The 21,233-nt window shown below is 45.7% G+C and overlaps 1 protein-coding gene across 1 annotated transcript in view; it reads left to right on the top strand.

The window, feature by feature from the left end:
• The window catches only part of Arhgap31 (Rho GTPase activating protein 31), a 112,912-nt gene that overhangs the window by 60,481 nt on the left and 31,198 nt on the right, over positions 1–21,233 (top strand). Inside the window, exons 2-3 of the mRNA NM_001105879.1 lie at positions 13,210–13,312; positions 16,220–16,364. Of these exons, the coding sequence (NP_001099349.1) occupies positions 13,210–13,312; positions 16,220–16,364 (248 nt within the window). The remainder of the gene's footprint in view (positions 1–13,209; positions 13,313–16,219; positions 16,365–21,233) is intronic.

Here is a 21,233-nt window from a genome sequence, read left to right on the forward strand (position 1 = left end):
GCGCTGGGAGGCCTCAGTACCAAGGCTTCCAAGCAAAGCTGTTCTAGAAACAATGGCTGCCTGTGGCTCAGGAATATTGGGCAGGAAATGAAAAGATGCTGGGGTGGGGGTGGGAGCGCGGAGGAGCTGACAAGCTGCTACCTGGAGGATCTTCCCGTGGACTTAGCCTACTCATCAGAATCAAGTCGCATTCTCTGAATTCTCCCCATCCCCCATTGGCAAACCCCATGATAGGAAAGCTACTGCCTGCCGTGGCAGGAGCCCACAGTGCCACGGATCTGGAAACCACCAGGAAGCTGCACCGCCCAGGAAACCAGAGGGTCCAATGAGCGGGAGACCCGTAGGGTGACATCAGAAGAGGGCAGAACCGTAGATGAACTAAGAGCCGTAGACAGCCAAGTCCCTGGAGGACTCCGACTTTAGCAGAGTAAATTTAGCGTCGAGGTTAGTGGGAGTCCAGCCATACCAAAGCAGATACATTTAAACCTTCTGAAGTTGAAACTCACGTTTTATTTAACGAAACTTTCCGCTCCTGTGGGTGGGGTGAGTTGGAGAGTCACGACGAATGCAAATGAGAAACAAAAACAGAGCAAGCCAACAAGCATTTCTGTCCTGCCTAGTCCAGGAAGACCTTGATGTAAACCACCAGGAGCAAGAACCCAAACATTTGCAGGTGGACTCGGCTCCGTGTTCTGACCCAGCTTCTTCCAGCCTCATTCCGGAAGCTGATGGATCTTGGGACAGGAGTTCAGAAAGGAACACTGGTCCTCATTCCATTCCAGAAATGGCTCCCAGCACAGATAAAAGTCTGAGGGTGGGAGTCGCTTATGGCCTGGGAGCTGTGCTGCCTCACGGTGCTGTCACGAGAGTTTCCTATCACAATTCAAAGGAGTGACTTACTCTCCTCAGAGATCTAAATCTGATGGCTGTGGGGCAGGAAAAGTTGGGCTTCTTAATTCCTCATCTAAGCTTCTGACTCCTCACTTAGATGGGAAATCTCCCCCATGTCGTTCTTTTTCAGTTCTGCTCATCCTTAGCCTACGCCGATGCCTACGCTTATTGAAATCTATTGAAAAGTCAAAGACCTTTAGATACCCCAATGCTACCTCTGGCCCTTTGGTCTACCATACTCTTCCCGCGTAAAAATAAGAGTAGCTGGGAGATGACTTGGGGCTGAGTGCTTCCTGGCAAGCATTGATCCACAGAATTCAGGTGAAGGTCCGACTTGGTGGCAAATGTCTGTAGCCCAGCACCGAGGGCCAAACCCGAGCCTATCAGGAGGTACCACCAGCAAGTATGGCTGAAACAGCAAGGTCCAAGCTCAGTGCAAGACCCTGTCTCAAAAAATTAGAGAATTTAGAGAAATGATTTGCGAACATCCCCAAATCAACCTCTGTCCTCTACAGGAGACCACACATGCAAAGGTAGCCTTGATCTCTGCTCCCAGGTAAGTCCTCTGAAAATACCATCCGGGTAACAATGTTCTCCTTTGTCAGCAAGCTCCAAGGCTTCCCCAGAGGATGGCCCATCCAGGCGACTCTGGTTTAGACCTGCAACTGCCTTCTAGGATAGACTCTGAAAGAACAGGACACACACACGGACACATACACATGGACACACATACACACAGACACACAGATACACATGGACACACACACATGGACACACGGACACACAGACACACAGATACACACAGACACACACAGACATACACAAAAATACTCACACGGACACACACAGCTGTACACATAGACACACAGGGAAACACAGGCACACAGACACACACACAGACACACACGGACACACGGACATACACACAGACACAGACACACACACGGATACACACACACCCGTACACACAGACACACATACAGACACGCACGCACACGCACACACACACACACACACACACACACACGGATACACAGGCACACACACTTTTTAAAAAGCCTGCCAACATAGGGGTTTTTTTGTTTGTTGGTTGGTTTTGTTTTGTTTTTAGAAAATGAAAATAGCAATGACTTCTTTCCATGATACCAAATTAAATAAAATAATAGCAAAGCTCTTGGTTCCATGTGCATTTGGTCATCTGTGCCTCAGGCCATCTGGGGACATATAAATTACCGTGGCCTGGGCACACAGTCAAAGAGAAAGCAACTTCATTATTCTCACTTTAAGATGCCTGGTATCAGTGAAGCACATACATACCTATACACACAGACACACACGGAAACACAGACACACACACACAGACACACACAGATTGATTTTATTTGCCTCTCATTGGCTTCCTGGGTTTACACCCCTCCTCTCCCAAGGACGTTTTGTCTGGAAGGAGACATGGCCACCTTCTTTGTTCACTGCTCATCCGGGGATTCCACTCGAAGGCTCCCTGGAAAGCTGATAGCAAGAAAACTACCTGTCCAGTAAATACATATCTTTGGAGACAGAATCTCCCAGGCTAGACTTGTACTTAACATGGAGACAAAAATAATCTGGTGCTTCTATCGCTCAACTGCTGGGATTTCAGGCACGAGCCATCAGGCCTTGCTTATGAAGTGCTGGAAATCAAATCCAGGCCTTCGGGTATGCTGGGCAAGCCCCGACCAGCTGAGCCACGTCCTTGGTCCCTGCAAGGCTCTAGCTCAGAATAAGCGTGCTCTGTTAGCAGTGAAGCTGGAGTTGTGTGCATTTTAAAATCATCTGTTCTTGCTCACAGATTGGGCCTGGAAATGGACTTGAGGTTGAGCGTGCTACATCCTGGAGCCACCCCCAGCCTGTCAGGACAGCCAGCCTTAGAGATCCCTTACATTTCCTTTAAGAGTGCAGCCTTACTCTCAGACAGATAGTGGGGCGGGGGAGTATTCAAATTACACTCAGTCTAGCAGCCTCCAGTGGCAACAGACAGACAGACAGAAATCCTCAGATGAGGCTTCTGTGTGCAGGGTAAACTAGGCCGGTCCAAGGCCCTAAGCGGGGCACTGCCTGTAGCCACAACACACCACGTGTGTGCCCAGCACCGTGCTCACACCCACCCCCAATGCACACACCCAGAGGTGCCCTGGGCGGTCCCATCTGCCCCTAAAGGCAGCTGCAGATCTCTCCTGGGAGCTGCCTGGATTGGAACTGACTCTGGAGAGGCCACAGGGCACTTCTGCAAGGAGGGATACTGTTATCGAGGAGGTGTTTAGCAAGACTTACCTGGATGTAGAGATCAAGATAGAACGCAATCTTCCCTGGCCATCGGTTTAAAAACTCCCCTATTAACCTGCCTTCCACAGACAGGTCTAGGCAGCATTCCTGGGATTCACCACATTATTTCTCCCTTTCTACCTTGTTTATTCCATTCTCTGTTCACCCTGCACCGAGTGTTTATTATGTGCCAAACACTCAGCAAGAAGCACTCTTCAGACACGTGGTGTACATCCCTTCGCTTCAAATCACTCCTGCTCCAGGGTCAGAATTCCACTGCATGGCTTTGATGAGTCCCCACCCCACCCCCACCCCCACTGCCCTTATTTAATCCACCGTCTTACAACACAGTAAACTCTAAGGACGAGGATCCAGGCTCCGCACTCTCTAACATGGTCCCTCTCACACAGCTGGACTTCCTTAAATGTACCTTTTTTTTTTTTATGTACTTGACCAAACCCTAAAATCCCTGGCTATACCCCACCACCATGAGCAGTCTTTGTTTTTAAAAAAAAAAAAGTCATAATTTTTTGTGGCTGCCTAGGGCCCTTAATGTGTTTTCCCTGGATGTTTTCCTTCATGTTGCTCAATACCTCTGAGGTTTAAGGGTCCTCGTTTGTGTAATAGGCTGAAAACTACTCTATAGGCTGGTTAGAAGTGGTGAGCGGCGATGGATGGAAAAAAAGGGGGGAGGGTTTAGAGTCACCTTATCAAGGACCATGCAGCATCTGAGAGTTGGGGGAAATGAGGGGAGACCACCTGGTCTCTGAGCTCTAGGAACAGGCTCCTGACTTGAGTCTTTTGGGAGCCTGGGCTGCCAGCAGGTTAGGCAAACACTTCTGTTTAATGAGGGCAGTTGCCTCACGGGCTGGCTGGAAAGGGCGGAAAGGGCGTCTGCAAACATTACGTTACCTCACTGTTCTCAGGAACCCCTCCAGCTTCTTCTAATTCAGCTTGCTCTTCAAGACCCTGTTTTAGAAAGCACTGTTCCTTCAGAGAACAGAGAAAAACAAAGAGTCATTTGAGCCACCATCTACAGGTGGTCACCGATAGTTAACACTCCAGAGGGTCTTCCTCTTTGCCGTTTTATATAGGAAACAAGGTAGGCGTTGTCTTTGGTTAGTTGGTTGGCTTCGGTTTGTTCGTGGTAGAGTCTAAGCTGTTTCTCATATTCCAGTCCATCCTTGACCTCCCAATCCTCCTGCCTCCAGCTTGAATTACGGGGTCATACTACCACACCCAGCTCGGGAAGTATTTTTCATTTTTTAAAAGCCACTTATATTCTTTTGTAACCTTTTCAAAGACAATTTAAGTGGTTATTAAGTGGAATGTTTAACACCTAGGCAGGCCCGTGGTCATGAACTTTTTGTCATTGCGGCAACCAAGGGTAAGGGACCAGTCTGCTGTCCTCCTTAGACAAATGCCACGGCTAACAGGCCCTGTCCCGAAGAGAGAGTGTAGTAGGCCTGGGCCTTTCCCTGTTCTGCATTGCACCACAGTGATGTCATAGAAAAGGCTCGGCTGTGGCATCACCAGAGCTGGAGTTGGAGCCCAGCTCAGCACTGAGAGGCTTTGCGATGTGGGCCAGCCTGCCTAGCCTCTCTAGAACCAGCTTTCATGTTTCAAAACAGATGAACTGTATCTGTTTGTTGGGCTGGCTCTGCTTGTAGACTAGAAAGTAAGTCTGAAAAACAGACCAAAAGCCACCCGAAGCAGAGGCTTGTGTGGAAAATGTCTCCTCTGAAGGTCCCCCATCTCAGTCACAGTTAGAAATGGAGACAGCAGGGACAGACAGTACCTAGTACCTGCTGCTGGACAGGTCAGGCTCACAGTCGACTTTTTCATTCCATTTATGAAAGCATTTAAAGGTAATGTATGCTGCAGGAATGTATTTTCCCAGTTCTAGCTCTCTAGACCAGGCTGTCTTTGAACTCACAGAGATCTGCCCACTTCTGACGTTCAAGGGCTGGGATGAAAGATAGGACCCACCACTCCAGGCTTAGTGAGATTTTCCTTAAAAATCTTATATTATTAAACAAAATGTCATAATTAATAACTGAGTACTTGTTATGTACATAAGAATATCTGTAGGGTAAATTCCTAGAAGGGGAGCCACTGAGCCAAAGAGTGGGTGGATTTGTCATTTTGCTAGTCTCACATTTCCCTGCAGTCTGCTCTGCCCCCAGTCATGTGTGACAAAGCTGCCCTTCCCTTCCCTAAGGTATAACATGCATAGTTTGGCATAAGACTTAGCAAACCTCTGCCAATCCGAGAACCGAAGTTACTTACATGTGCATACGTGTATAAAAAGTTGTATGAATGACTATAATTTGTAGTTGGACTGCGCTTGGTAGTCTCTCTAAAGAGTGCCACGAAGGCAGAAGGCACTGGAAAGGTAAACTCACACAGGAAGCTCTGCCCAAAGAAGGCATCAGAGCCCAGTTAGGCAGGTGGAGGAGTTCCCCACGGAGGGGGAGGTAATAGACCAAGGCGGGGGTGTGCCCTCGGCACCCCACACGGGAAAGTGCCGAGGGCAGCAGTTCCCAAGAAGCTAGAACCTAGCCTGTATCTCACTATGTAGCCCAGGCTGGCCTCCGATTCATAGCAATCCCCCTGCCTCAGCCTCCTGAGTACTGAGGCCAGAAGCATAAGCTTCCACACCCAATCTATACACATTCTAGTTCTTTAAGCGCTGAGTGTGGATGGCTGCTAAAAGCAAGTCCTAAGGCGACTTCTAGAAAAGCCTTGGGTGGAATCATGGCTGAGATTCCAAAGGACAATGAACCTCTGCCTCTGTGTGTCCTGATCTATGACAAGCGGCAGTTTGCCTTGGCGCCATCGTCTTCTGTGCACGTGGTGGTGGAGAACCAAAGCACAGAGACAACATAAATCAGAGATAAATTCTCTTCCCGATATCAAAAACACAAACAACAACAAAACTCAGATAATTGGACCTCACCCGAGTTTAAAACTTCTCTGCCTGAAAGAATACCGTATGTAGAAGGATTGCCCAGGACAAATTGAGTTTTTAAATTTTATGTCACTAAATATGTGCCTTTGTGTGCCAGCTTAGGATGATTTTATTTAGTTTAGTTTAGTTTTCGGTTGTTTTGTTTGGCTTGGTTTGGTTTGGTTGATTGTTTTTGAGACAGAGTCTTACTATGCAGCCCTGACTGTCCTGGAATTCTTTATGTAGACCAGGTTGGCCATGGTTGCACAGAGATCTGCCTGCCTGGGCCTTCCCAGTTTTGGAATTAAAGGCATGTACCACCGTGCCTGGAAAGACATTGATTTTAAAATAAGATAAATGAATTTTTAAAAATTAAGATACTCCATGCTCCTGAGGTCATGCATCTTGGAGGAAATCCTGCACCCACTACTTTATTAAACTAGCAAAATCTCTAACCATTTGTCCTTTTACCCACCCATAAGCATAGTCTTTACCCCTTGTGGTGGCTTGAATAGGTATGGTCTCCACAGATTCATGTGTGTGAATGCTTGGTCATAGGAAGTGGCACTGTTAGGTGGTGAGGTCTTGTTGGAGGAAATGTACCACTGGGGGTGGGAGAGGGGGACAGGCTTTGATGTCATATATATGCTCAAGCTCTGCCCGGTGTGAGACACAGTCTCCTCCTGCTGCCTGTGGATCAAGCTGTGGAACTGTTGGCTCCTCCATGTCTGCCTGCACACCGCCATGCTTCCCACTGTGTGGATAATGAGCTAAACCTCTGAAGCTGCAAGCCAGCCCCAAGGAAATACTTTCTTTGTAAGAGTTAGCATGGTCATGGTGTCTCTTCACAGCCATCAAACCCTAAGACACCCCCTCATCAAGGAACTTTCTCTTTGTAACAGGCAGAAATCGCTGCAGAAAACCATAGCCAATCATAATGCAAGGTTGTGGAGCCCCGTCCGAATGATACAGCTACAAGACATTGCTGCACCTAAGGCTCAGAGAGCACTGTGAATGAGAGCATCAGAAAGTCTGCAGTGATGTTGTATCTCCCTGCAGTGTTAGAGGCTGTACCTGTATATGTATTGCCTAGAAGAAAGACAACACCAATAGACACACCAAAGTAGATGAAGGGAGGACCACAAGACTTCAATGGCTACCTAGACAACTTCAGGCAACTAAGGAAGGCTGAGAGTGGCAGAAATAAACTTCTCCAGGGAAGAGCGCACCAATCAGCTATCCAATGCCAAATGGTCAGCCCTGAAACCAAATGTATGAATGACATTATACACACTGATAGGTTATTTTTAGGAATATATGTGTGTATACATATATGCATGTAAAGATACATAATAGGAAAAAAAGGCCATGAATTTGAAAAAGAACAAGGAGGGGTTTAAGGGAAGGTCTGGAAGGAAGAAGGGGAAGGGGACAATGATGTAATTATATTGTAACTTCTAAAATTTGAAATTAAAAAAAAAACAAAACTTAAGTATAAAGACAGCCCAACTGCTTAGAAGAAAACATTTGCCAAAAAAACAGATGTGATGAGAGTCTTGAATCCTGACTATTTCAAGAACTATTATGATAGCACAAAAAAGACAAGCAATTCCACTAAAAGTTGAGTAGAGAGACAGTCTCCAGAGAAACTACACGAATGGCCAATCATCCCAGGAAGAGATGCTAAGCACCACTAGCAGTCAGCAAAACGCAAATCAAAACCACAGTAAATACCAGTGTATCCCCAGGAGGCTGACCATAAGAACAGACAGACAATAACGAGTGTTGACAAGGGCGTGGAGTGATCGGAATCCTCCTAGATTGGCCAGTGGGAGCTGTTTTGAAGAAGAGTTTGGCAGGTCCCCAAGAGGGAAATGTAGGGTTACCCTCCCACTCCTGGATTTATAGCCAAAAAATAAAAAATCTTTCTGTCCATACCAAATACACACACACACACACACACACACACACACTCTCATACACACACACACACTCATACACACACACTCACACAGACACACACTCACACATACTCACATACACTCACACACACAGACACACTCACACAGACACAGATACACACTCACACATACACACTCTCACACACACTCATACACACACACTCTCACAGTCACACACTCACAGACACACACTCACACACAGACAAACACGCACACACACAGACACACTCACGCAGACACAGATACACACTCACACAGACACACTCACACACACATACTCATACACACAGACATACTCATACACACACAGACACACACTCACATACACACAGATACACACTCACACATACACACTCATGCACACATACTCACACTCATACACACACACATTCACACACTCACACTCACACAGACACACACACACACACACACAGACACACACACACACACACACACACACACACACGGAGGAATTTTCTTTGTTCGTAATAAGTCAAAGAGTGGGAACAGCTGAATTTTCCACCAAGAGGTCAGTGGATGAACAAAATGAAGAATTTGTTTAGAACAATATTCAGCCATGGAAAGGAACGCCGTGCCAATGCATGCTGCGATGTAAATGGATCTGGCGAGGATTTTGCTAAGTAAAGGAAGCCCATCAGGAGACCATACATGGTTAAGATTCCATGTTTCTAAAACATCTGAAACAGGGAAACCCATGGAAATAGAGACCTGGACAAGGGCTTCAGAGGAGGAACGTGGGTAGTAACTAAGAGTCAATATTGGTTTTTTGAGGGGAGTGGGCAATGAAATGTTCTATAACAGATAGTGTGACAGTTCTTAGGTTGTAAATGTATGTCCAAAGGCCCACTTAAAACTGTGCACTTTAAAAGCGACGGGGTCTTGGGTAGATGGGAGCAAGCAGTATGTTTGTGTGTACATGCGTGCGTGTGTGAGTGTGTACATGCGTGCATGTCTGCATGCCACGTCTGTAAGGGTGCCCACAGAGGCCAGAAAATGGTGTCAGATCCCCGAGAGCTGGAGTTGCAGGTAGTCGTGAACCATTCAGTATTTGTGCTGGGAACCAAACTCAGGATCTTTGGAAAAGCATTAAGTTCTAAGTGATTGCTAAGCCATCCCCCCACACTCTAAGCTAAACCCTTGGTGGCCCCAACAACACACTTATTCACCACCCTTTACATGAAAATCAGGAATAAGGACCCAAAGATGGATAGGAGACAAGAACAGGGAAGGGTATGCCTGTGCCTCTAAAAGACAAAGACAATTTAAGGTGCTCTGAAAGGATATAGCCTTGACAATCCAACAGTGACCAAACACAACTGTGCTGTCTTGCATCCACCCCAGACCCGACTACTAGGAAACTGAGGCAGGTCAGAGTCACGGCTTCTTGGGGGACTCAGAAAGCTTTGACTGTGGGCCTCTTCTGCCTAAACCCTTGGAGGAGTCAGAGCTCTGAGAGGCTCACCAAACGGTTCATCAGGACACAAGCGTGGAGACACGGGACCCTCTAGCACTATGTAAGCGGGGCGTGTGAAAGGCTTTCCCTTCTGTCAGAAGCCATCTGAGAAAAGCTTTGTGCTGATTAGAAGTTAACATTCAAGATTGCTGATCCAGGGAAAACAAAAGCAAACCAGAGAAAGGGAGTTGGAGAGAAGCGCCCACGAAACGGCTCAGAGAGATGATAATATCAGATTGTAGCCAGCAACTGTGTGAACCTGGGTGGGAGATCAAACTCTTGTGACTTCAACCTCCAGAGTCACCCACACACACACTCCATGTCTGTGTTGACAAGGAGACCTTCCATTTATCTGTAGCCACTCAGCTCGTGCCTATCAGGATCCTACCATGATCAGAATCAGAATCCAAAACTGCCCTTGATGTAGCTAGACTCTAGAAACAACAGTCCAAGGAATCCTAAGACTTGGAGACTAAACTCTTACTGGAGATTTTTGGCGCTCTTGTGTGTGTGTGTGTGTGTGTGTGTATGCATGTGTGTGTGTGTATGTGAATGCCTGCATGCCATGTCTGTGAGGGTGATCACAGAGACCAGAAGCCAGTGTCAGATCCCCGAGAGCTGGTGTCACAGGTGGTTGTGAGCCGTTCAATATGAATGCTCGGAACCAAACTCAGGGTCTCTGGAAAAACTGTGAGTTCTAAGCAGTCGCTTAGCCTTCTCTCCAGCCTCAAGACAAAATGTTCAGAAACCTGGGCAACACCACACCCCAATACTGTCTCTCTTCAAGCCTTGGTTGTCTCAAGTGTCACCTCAGATTGGCAGACAACACAGAACTTGCTTAGAAGGTAAATTCCTTGCCTCCACCTCCACCTACCTTCCTCCTGCCCTGGAATAAGCATTCAGTGTGGCAAGATCCCCTTGATGTGTGCATGCATCTGCACTTCACAAGCTCTGTGCTAGGCTGGTGGCTTTTCAGCTATGGTGGATGGGGGACACGCTAGGGAGCACACTTGCCTCGGCTAAGTGAGGAGATAGAGTGACTCCTGTCCTGCTGCTGAAAGGAAGGGAGATCTGCACCTTCCCACCTGGTCCAAGATGAGACCCCAGAAGATTTGGGACAAGTATGGGACAGGGGATATGCTCTCTTTCTGTGAGGAGTTACAATAATTCTTCCCTCTCGTGCAGAGCTGTAAATGAGGATTCCCCGTATATTTCCCCACCTCTAAAATATCCGATGCTTTTGTGCCTCACAGAGACACCTAAAATCACAGAGACCTCCCAGAAGCAGGATTGATACCTCTCAAAGAGGAACAACAGCAGTTCCAAAGAGCAGAGATGAGTTTTGACAACTCATTTGGATAGAAGAGCTAAGCTCTGTTATCAGCAACAGCAACAACAAAAGTTATAAATTCAAGTGTTGCATCAGCCACAAAAACAGAAACAACGGCTGCCAGTGCAGAATACTGCTAATATCCAGGATCTGGGCTCAATGTTTCCAGGGATACTCTCAGCCCTAGCATGAGGTTAATGTCACCACTGTCTTCGTTATGTATTTTAATCCCAGACCACAAAGGCAGTTTGGCATCTAAGTCTTCGCTCTCAGCCGTCTGCCACCACACGTGACAAGTTACAGAAGAGCTTTGGTGGGGTGGGAAGAGTCGACTGTTGGTTTACACCACAGAAATTTCGTGTGTGTGTGTGTGTGTGTGGTGTGTGTGTGTGTGTGTGTGTGTGTGTGTGTGTGTGTGTGTGTGTGTTTAAGCACTGGCACTGTATCTCTCTTCAGAGCAAGACGCACAGACTTAAAGGTTCCTCTGCAATACAACACATTCAACTGTAGCCTTTCTGGTCCAAGATGGGAGGGGGATGTGGGAGCCTGGCCTGCTCCTAGACCCCACCCCCACCCGCTATTCACACAGGAAGTGGATCCACCTCTGTGGTCTCCAGCCTCTGATATTTCCAACGCAAAACCCACTCCCTGACCTCTTTGTACCTGAGTTAACTGAAAGGTTCTCCCCACTTCCCGTCTTGCAGGATAAGTCATGGGCAAAATAAGGCTATCTTGCCGAAGGGAGAGGCTCCTGGTATGTGTTAGCTTTTGAGGGATGGGCAGGATATTTTTAAGTGTGATGAATTTGATTAAATGCCTAACTTAGAATTATTTCAAAGCTGAAAGGGAAAGAAGAGGCTTTGGAAGCGCTGTCGTGGGGAATTAGATAGAGTGGGATTGTAGCTTCCTGATAGTTCTTGCCTTGCATCCGGGCCTCCCTGGGTTAGATCCTGCAGCACCCAGTAACAGTAATGAGACTGTTGAAGCCAAATACTTTGTGTGTAGGTAGAATGCTGGATCTGAACATCTACCCAGACAAAGGTTCAGTCTAAGCCGGATGCAATGGTATTTGCCTAAGCCCAGTACATGGGAAACTTGGCAACTTCGAAGCTAACCTGGGCTATACATCACACCCCTATCTCAAAATGAGAGTCTGCCCAGTATGGACTTGCATTCAGGAGTATTTCGTGTGTAATGAGCATAAATGACTTGGCGTTAGCCCAATTCAAGGAAGGACTGGTGTGTGTTGGGAGTCTGTCACAGCACTGACCAATCCTTAGCTCGTGGAGGGCCTGTGCCATCCCTTGGTAACCAGGAGCCACAAATGACTTTAGTCTGAGGGTTGGGCTGTCCCACTGTAAGTCAGCATTCACTGCACTGTCACAAGAGGACCTCAGAAGATTGGTCAAGGGATGCCAGTAGCAAATGACTTAATGTTCCCTCTGTGCATCTGAAAGACATGTGTCATTCTGTCACTCTGGCAATGCCCCAGGAGAGACACACCTCCAGAGCTCTGAACCCTGGGAGGGTGGGCATGTAAGAGTCGGTGTTAGAGCCTTTTGTAAATGACCCATTTAAATAGTGACTAGAAGGAAGGTCTGGGGGGAATCTCACCTTTCAAAGGAGGGCATGTATCCCTTACTAACAGATAACAATCCTGTGAATATTTAAATTGTTAAAGACACCCTTAAGACAGATGAAGACTAGGGGTGGGGTGTTATTTTCTTTGTTTGTATGTTTGTTTGAAATAGGGTCTCATAGCCCAGGCTATCCTCAAACTTACTACATAACTAAGGTTGACGCTGAGCTCCCCAGTGCTCAGATTACAAATGCGTACCCACTATGCCTACCACACCCCAAACATACTTTTTTTTTTAAAGGATTTCAAAGTACTTTTGACTTTTTAAGGTTTATTTTATTTAAACTTTGTAAATTATATTTAAAAATAAATAAGTTACTAATTAATAAATAAAGTAAATAATAAGTAAAATGTATTTTTATTTAAATCTTTTAAAGGTATTTAAAACATTATCGAGGGGTTGGGGATTTAGCTCAGTGGTAGAGTGCTTGCCTAGCAAGCGCAAGGCCCTGGGTTCGGTCCCCAGCTCCGAAAAAAAAGAAAAGAAAAAAAAAAAAAAACATTATCGAGTCTCTAAGGAACATTGCCTACCACTTACAAGCAATTGCTAACGGTTGTAGCTCTTCTTGGTCCATTGTATTTGAACTTGCCTGGATTGTTAGGGCGTCTTTCTAGGACAGATTTACATTTAATGCTTGGCCGTTTTCCTCTTCTTGTACACAGTTCCATATGTGCTGAAGAGCTGTGCTGAATTTATAGAGACTCACGGCATTGTGGATGGGATCTATCGCCTCTCGGGTGTCACTTCAAACATCCAGCGGCTACGGTAAGCTAAAATAAGAGCCCAGAAGCCTCCAGTGAGCCTTCCCTCGTTCTGTCTGTCTCTGCTGGCAGTTTTTTGGGAGTACTGGAAACCTGAAAGATGGCCTCTGTGAGGTGTAGCTGCCTGGCAGTTCTAACTCTAATCCGGAGGCTCCCTCCCGGCCTGGTAGAATTCTGTCCAATGAAAATGGCTTTTTCTTTGTCTTGGGCAGGGTTTATGCTTCATTGATGGATTGGATTTACCTCACGTGATCTAAATTACAAGTTAGGGAACATGTTTTTCTAAACCCCAGCCAGACTAGGGTCCCTTTCATACTGTTCAGAATTCTGAGGCCCTTGGGAGATTTGCTTTGGATTCACGCTTGATATTTCAGATGGCTGAGAAATTATAAGTCTGCCTAATTGTACATTTCTCTAATCGATGCTGACATTTTTAAGTTACTGGAAGCCGGTGGTGTGGCTCCTCAGGTAAAGACGCTTGCTGGGCAAACTCAATGATCTGAGTTCGAACCATGAGCCTACATAAGCAGAAGGAGAGAACAGACTCCACAAAGTTTTCCTGTGACCTCCATATAGAATCGATGGCAAGTGTGGCCCAACTCCCCACACCCTAGTAATTTTTAAAATAAATGGCATGTGAGTAATATGTAATAGTGCAGATTTATCATAAACATTTTAAGAAATTCCTATTTCATTAAAAAAGACAATAATCAGCCAAAGGTGGTTCAGTAGGCCTTTAATCCTAGCTCTTGGTAGGCAGAGGCAGGCAGATCTATGTGAGTTTGAGGCCAGCCTGGTTTACAGACCGAGTTCTAGGAACAGCCAGGGCTGTTACATGTAAAAACCCTCTCTTGACAAACCAAACAAACAAAAAAAGAAACGTTAAATAAAAGTATATGTATAAAGTGTATACAGACTATGTATATATTGAAACACATATTGTGTATGTATTGAAATATACATGTATTTTTCTGTGATTAAGGCAATAAGTTTATGTATTTTGTCTATCATAATTCCAAAAGAACATTTAGTGGTTTAAAAAGCATGTTTACTATGTTTTTTGAGACATGGTCTTACTCTGTAGCCCAGGCTAGCCTGGAACTTAGGGCAAGCCTCCTGGCTCTCTAGAACACTCTTACTGTAAAGTCAGTATATAATTGGGTTATGTTATATGAATTATATATTATATAATTCAAGGTTTTGTCTTCTACCTTCTATTTGGCCCATCTTCTCCAGATCGCACGTGTAATTAAATTGTAATAAATGATAAAACATTTTTTATGGATGTTTAAAAAAATAATTGGTTTATTACAAGTTCCTTCTCTGTGTAGCTTTAGCCGTCCTGGAACCCACACTGTAAACCAGACTGACCTTAACTTCACCGAGACCCACCTGCTCCTGCCTCACGAGAGCTAAGGACTAAAGGCATGCGCCACCACACCCAGCTACTTAGGTGGTTTGTTTTTTGAAGACAGGTTCTCAGTCTCCCTGACTAGCTTTGAACTCGCAGCTCCTTCCCCACAGGTGGTAACCACCGTACATGGCACGAGGAACTCTTATGATTTCACTGACAACATTTTTTTTTTCCCGAGGATCAACACTTGGCCTCGAGCTTGCAAGCCAAGTGTTCCTCACTGAACTTGACTCTTAGGTCTGAAGTCCATGGCACGGTAGCTGCCATCCAGAAAGACGCTTAGGTAGGGGGGGAATCTTTTTCCTTTAAAGAGTGCCTTTAAAATCTGGGCAAAATAAATGAATAAATTCTAGGCTCTTCTCTCCTGCTCTCGGAGAAAAACACATGCACGTGTGTCCACAGATTCGTGGGACACCTCTCTTCTCGAGCCCTGTGAGTGACCTTGAGGCACTTACAGTATTGGAGAGTTTTCCACTCTTCTTTGAAGAAATGAAACCAGAGTAGAGAGAGGCAGCAGAAAATGTTGAGTCTCAGAGTCTTGTGGGGTTTATCACTAACTGACCGAGGAGTACACTTAGGAGCTGAACTTCTACATTAAAACTAAAACTTATCATTTAAAAGCCATCTTTGTAGTTTGCAAGTATGTGCAGTTCGAGGCAGTGCATTCGTGTGAGGAAATATTTTCTGATTTGACGTCAAACCTTCATGGAGCTGGTGGTACAGGCCTGTGACCCCAGCACTCAGGAGACTGAAGAAGTAATGATGTCATTCAAGACCAACCTGGCCTCCACACTGAGACCCTGTTTCAATCAACATGGAGCAAAGGGAAAGAAAGGAAATAGCATAGATGCCTAACCTAGAGCCAGATGGTCTTGGTGTCCCTGGAATCCCACTGTGGACTGACCGCATTCACATGCTCAAGTGACATGTAAGAGTCACCACTAAGCCACCTAGAAAAATGACGCACTAAGCGTTAGAGAGATAGTCGAGGTAGGTCCTCAAACTTTGGGTTTGAGTATCTGGTTAAATCGAGTTTGAGACATGACTCCGGAGACATGGGATAAGACTTGACACTGTCCCCACCTCCCCACCTCCCCCTACTTCCCAGTTTGGACTCTCACCGCTTAAAAACAACAACAACCAAAAAGAGTTTCATTTTGAGTTAGGCTTTGGAAAAGCTGAAATCTCAGTGGACGTTTTGTTGGCAGACATTTTCTATCTACCCAGTGCCCGTGAGCAAGACACAGATACGGTGATGTGGGGACCTCTGGTCACAAATGAGTTTTCTGACCTCACGTCACAACCATCTTCCAAGCAAGCATTAGCCTGCAAAAGCGGTGTCTGTCCAGTGGTCTCCTAGTGCCTGGAGTAGAACGGAGGTCGAGATCACTGGCAAATCAGCAGCGAAGGTTCCTCTCACGCCTGTGCCTCCAAGCAGCTGCCGACGTGGGCCCTGTGTTGCCTGGGATTGTTATGTCTCCGTCTCTGTTGTTCCAGGCAAGAGTTCGGCTCAGATCAATGCCCAGATCTGACAAGGGAGGTGTACCTTCAAGACATCCACTGTGTGGGCTCCCTGTGCAAGCTGTACTTCAGGGAGCTGCCCAACCCCCTCCTGACCTACGAGCTCTATGAGAAATTCACGGTGAGTGTTTGGATTTCTATTGTGGTTAGCGGGTGGGATGCATGGACCGGCCAAGGGCAGTTTCAACACTGAAATAACAATAACACGACTGGACAGCTGGTTGGCATTATCTTAGCATGGTGGTGGGGGGAAGACGGCAAGGGAAGGAGAGTGGTCGGACTGTTTGCGTACTGCTTCTTCCTTGAATTCTCAGAATGATGCTGTTTGTTTTGAGAGCTGGGCTAAATTATTTCTGTGCTTATTCAACTGAATGTGCCTCATTGTTCAGGGAGAAAACCGAGAACCGAAGAAGTAAAGTGGCTGGCCCAAGGTCACACAGCAGAGGCAGGGCAGGAATCTCAGGCCTCTGATGCTTGCTGTACATCACGATGGTCCGTTTTCAAAAAGAGTGTTCTTTCCGTGTTTGCCTGGGGGCTTGGGGAACAGACCGGTAGGTAGAAGAGAGAGATAGAACCGCCCCCCCCAACCCACCCCAAACATCAAAAGACTAGGTCAGAAAGCTAAAAAGAGAAGAAAATAAACCCAACAAAGCACCTGGTTCTGGGGAAGAGCAGAAGGGACATGCCACACCAATGGGCTGCTGATGTAAGAGTGGAATAGCTGCATGGTTACCAAACGAGGCGAGAGGTGAGAGGAAAAGAGACTGCGGTGCAAAACACATGGTTAAAGCAAATGTTAAAGTCAGGCTTGACAAGGTCCAAGCTCATGGGGTGTGTGTGTGTGTGTGTGTGTGTGTGTGTGTGTGTGTGTGTGTGTGTTTGTGTGTGTGTACACATGGAAGTAAGTGTGGGTATAGAATAGGAAAATAGCTCATAGACCCAGAAAGGAGGAAGGGAAGTGAGGGTGGACAGCAGGACACATGTGATATGATTGTAGAAAGAGGCTTTGGTGGGTGAAGGGACAAAGGAACTCAGGCAGAGGGAAAGAGGGGAGGAGACTCGGCAAGAACATATTTTTTTTTTGAAAACGTTATAATAAAGCTAATCCAAGCATATTAATTAAAATTTTTAATAGATCTAAATCAGGACTGCCCAGCATTATAGATTATAGAATGTGTAAATTAATGGAGAAGCACAAGGAGAGAAGAGTGGGGTTGCCTAAAATACTTGATCGCAGATTCAGAGGAGAACGGGGAAGGTACAGGGAACCTGCAAGGCCAGTGCCTAGCTGGAGGGCAGGGGTCAGGACCGTTTGAATTAGCAGCACAGATAGAAAACACCAGATCTGGGTTCCAGTCTCGCACCAGAACATTTCTCAATATCCTCTAATAAACTTTGACTGTGTGAAAAGTTCTTCCATTCAAACTCAAGCAGAATTAAAGGAATAATTACTCTTAAGAGTTGAGCTTGGAACCTAACAATGGATTTAAGTGTTTTCAATGATATAGGAGCCAAGTCACAGCAATAACTGAAAAGAAAAAACAAAACAGGATAAATAAATGTACATTAAGAAAGGCTTGGGAGGCTGGGCCACCACCCAAAGAGCATACACAGGCTGGTCCAAGGCCCAGGCACATGTGTAGCAGAGGACTGGTTTGTGTGGCCTCAGTGGGAGAGGATGGGCCTAATCCTATAGAGACTTGATGTTCCCAGAGAAGAGAGAGAGGGGAAGCAACCTCTCAGAGGCAAAGGAAGGGGACAGGGAGGGGGCAACATTTGGGATGTAAATAAGTGAAATAATTAATTTAAAATAAAATAATAATGAAAAAGAAGTGCTTGGGAAGGGTGGAGGGATTGTTTAGTCACTGTAGTTCCAGTTCCAGGAGTCTTGACACCCTCTGGCCTCCATGGGCACCCTGCACATTTAGTGCACATAAACTCAATTTCATACATATCAATAAAAATAAATCTTAAAAGAAGGAAAGGCAGACTGAGGTGATGAGGGGACTCAGATGCCCAGACAACCTAAGCTCAAGTTCAGTCTTTGGGGCCACCATGGTAGAGGAAGAGAACCGACCCCCACAGTTTGACTTCTGACCTTCACACATATAGGAACAAGGGCACAGGGATAATCTAAAAGTAGGAGGGGAAATGACACATAACTATATACTAAAAAAGTCTTGGGGGGCTGGAGAGATGGCTCAGCGGTTAAGAGCACCGACTGCTCTTCCAAAGGTCCTGAGTTCAGTTCCCACCATCTGTAATGGGATCCGATACCCTCGTCTGGTGTGTCTGAAGGCAGCGACAGTGTACTCGTATACATAAAATAAACAATCTTTTAAAAAAGAAAGAAAGAAAGAAAAGAAAGTCTTGGGAGAGTTAGAATGTGGAGACACACACACATACCCCACAGATAACTTTTTAAGGAAAAGAATTAATTTTTAAAAGGCTTTAGTGTTTATTTTGCTGATATAACTGTAGTATTAGCTCTTTTGTGTAATAGTTTTCACACCCTTGCCCACAGACTTCATTGAATTTCAGTGAAAAATAATCCAAAGCACACAGACCCTCAATCATAACCGCCGGTCACTGCACCAACCTGCAGCTGCTGGTGCAGAGCTGTGGGCAGCTAGAGGAATTCTTGACAAAAAAAACTTCAGAAATGGTTTCTTCCTAATTCTGTCAACAACAGCCTTGGGTCACAACGCCTGCTACCCCCAACCCCCACTCCTATCCTTGTGGTGTTCTCGGGGGGGGGGGGGGGGCTGGAAAAAAAATAAAAGTCGAGAAAAAAGCTGGGAGACGATATTTGTCAACTTTCATCTAATGGAAGAAAATGACCTAAATTCAGGCGGTTTATTGACGCCAAAAAGTAAAACGGGCGGGGCTGGGGATTTAGCTCAGTGGTAGAGTGCTTACCTAGGAAGCGCAAGGCCCTGGGTTCGGTCCCCAGCTCCGGAAAAAAAAGAACCAAAAAAAAAAAAAAAAAAAAAGTAAAACGGGGATGCTTTGTTTTGGTTACAGAAGTAGGGCCTACTGATGTTAACTCTGTCACAGACTCTGCCTGCAGCCATGATTGTGATGGCCTAAGCAAACGTGGGGCACAGGAAAACAGCTCTGTTGCACTGTGACACTGTGTTTGACTCACCAGCAAAGCTGAAGTCAAATACTGCCGCTTAGAACAACAAGATTAAAAATATTAGTGGAACAATAATATTAACAATGATAACAGCGGCCTCATAACTGAGTGACTTCTCTGTTATCAACTCAAATAGCATCTCACAATCTGGGCAGCAGTGGCACACAGCAGCATCCGGGAGGCCAACGCAGGTGGATCTCTGTGAGTTTGAGGCCAGCCTGGTCTACAGAGCAACTTCTGGGATAGTCAGGGCTACAGAGAGAAACCATGCCTCAAAAAAATCTAAAGAAAACAAACAAAACAAACAAGATCAATAGGATCTCATTTAGTACCTTGTGAAGTAGGTGTCGGTGTCATTCACACGCCAATGGGTTCTGCTCCTCGGTGGAGATGAAGATTAAAATTCTGCTCACAACTACCCCCCCACACTCACACACACACACACACACACACACACACACACACACACAGTGTGGGTTCTGAAGTCATCAGCTATTAAGATATCATAAGAGGAGACACCAAAGACGAGGTCCAGAAGCGGTATTGAGAGTTGGCTAAGGACAAAGAAAACCAAGCTGTCTTCCTACCATTGAGCAGGCCAGGTCGAAGGATGTCCTCACAGCAAAAGCATAGGGGAAAAAAATAAGGAAAAAATAACAAAAGACAGATTTAACAAACAAATATTCCCCTTGGGCCAGAGAGATGGCTCAGGAGTTAAGAACACTGGCCTCTCCTCCAGGGGACCCGCATGATGGTTCACAACCATCTGTTACTCCAGTTCCAGGGCATTCGACATACTTTTCTGACCTCAGGCACTGGGCACCCATGTGGTGTGCAGACATATATGTGGCAAAAGCAAGCTTAGTACTGGGAGGTGAAGAGAAAGGATGGAGAATTCAGGACCAGCTGCAGCTGTGAAGTGGGTGGCCAGGCAGGACTACATGAGACCGTCTGTTAAAAATACACCATTCTTTAAAAAAAAAAATGACAGAGACCGTTATTCCACAATTACAGAGAACTACTGCTTATCAATAAAAAAGAAAGCCACAGAGCGCCACATTGAATAAAGGAGCACAAGACTTAGACAATTCAGAGAAACAAAATTGTGTAAAAGCTACTAGAAAGATACACTTGCATGTTAGGTTTTTTTTTTTTTCTTTTTCTTTTTTTCGGAGCTGGGGACCGAACCCAGGGCCTTGCGTTTGCTAGGCAAGCGCTCTACCACTGAGCTAAATCCCCAACCCCTCATGTTAGGTTTTTAAAGATTTGTTTCCATTTATGTGTATGAGTGTGAGCCTGCATGGGTTTATGGGCATCATATATGTGTAGATGCCCAAGAGCCAGCAGAGGTCGTTAGATCCCTGGACCTGAAGCTACAGGTGGTCATGAGTTGCCATGTCCCTGCTGGCAACCAAGTCTGTAAGTGCATTGCCAGATGAGCTGCTTCTCGGTCACTTAAAAATAAATTTAAGGGCTGGAGAGATGGCTCAGCTGTTAAGAGCCACCGACTGCTCTTTCAGAGGTCCTGAGTTCAATTCCCAGCAACCACATGGTGCCTCACAACCATCTGTAATGGGATCCGATGCCCTCTTCTGATGTGTCAGCACAGTGTACTCAGATAAATAAAATAATAAATAATTCTTTAAAAAATAAATAAATTTAAATATTACAGCTCACGGGAGCAAGCCTGTGAGAGGACCCACTCTTCATAATCTACTGGAGATATAACTTAGATAGGCATCCCATTATGATCAAGGTTCTAGAAACGTTATGTTCTTTAATCTAAAAACTCTGAGACTCAATCTTAGAGTAATTGATGTATAACTAGATTCACTATGGAATTATACAGAA

This window comes from Rattus norvegicus, chromosome 11 (assembly GCF_036323735.1).
Source record: "Rattus norvegicus strain BN/NHsdMcwi chromosome 11, GRCr8, whole genome shotgun sequence".
In the NCBI taxonomy this organism is placed as follows: domain Eukaryota; kingdom Metazoa; phylum Chordata; class Mammalia; order Rodentia; family Muridae; genus Rattus; species Rattus norvegicus.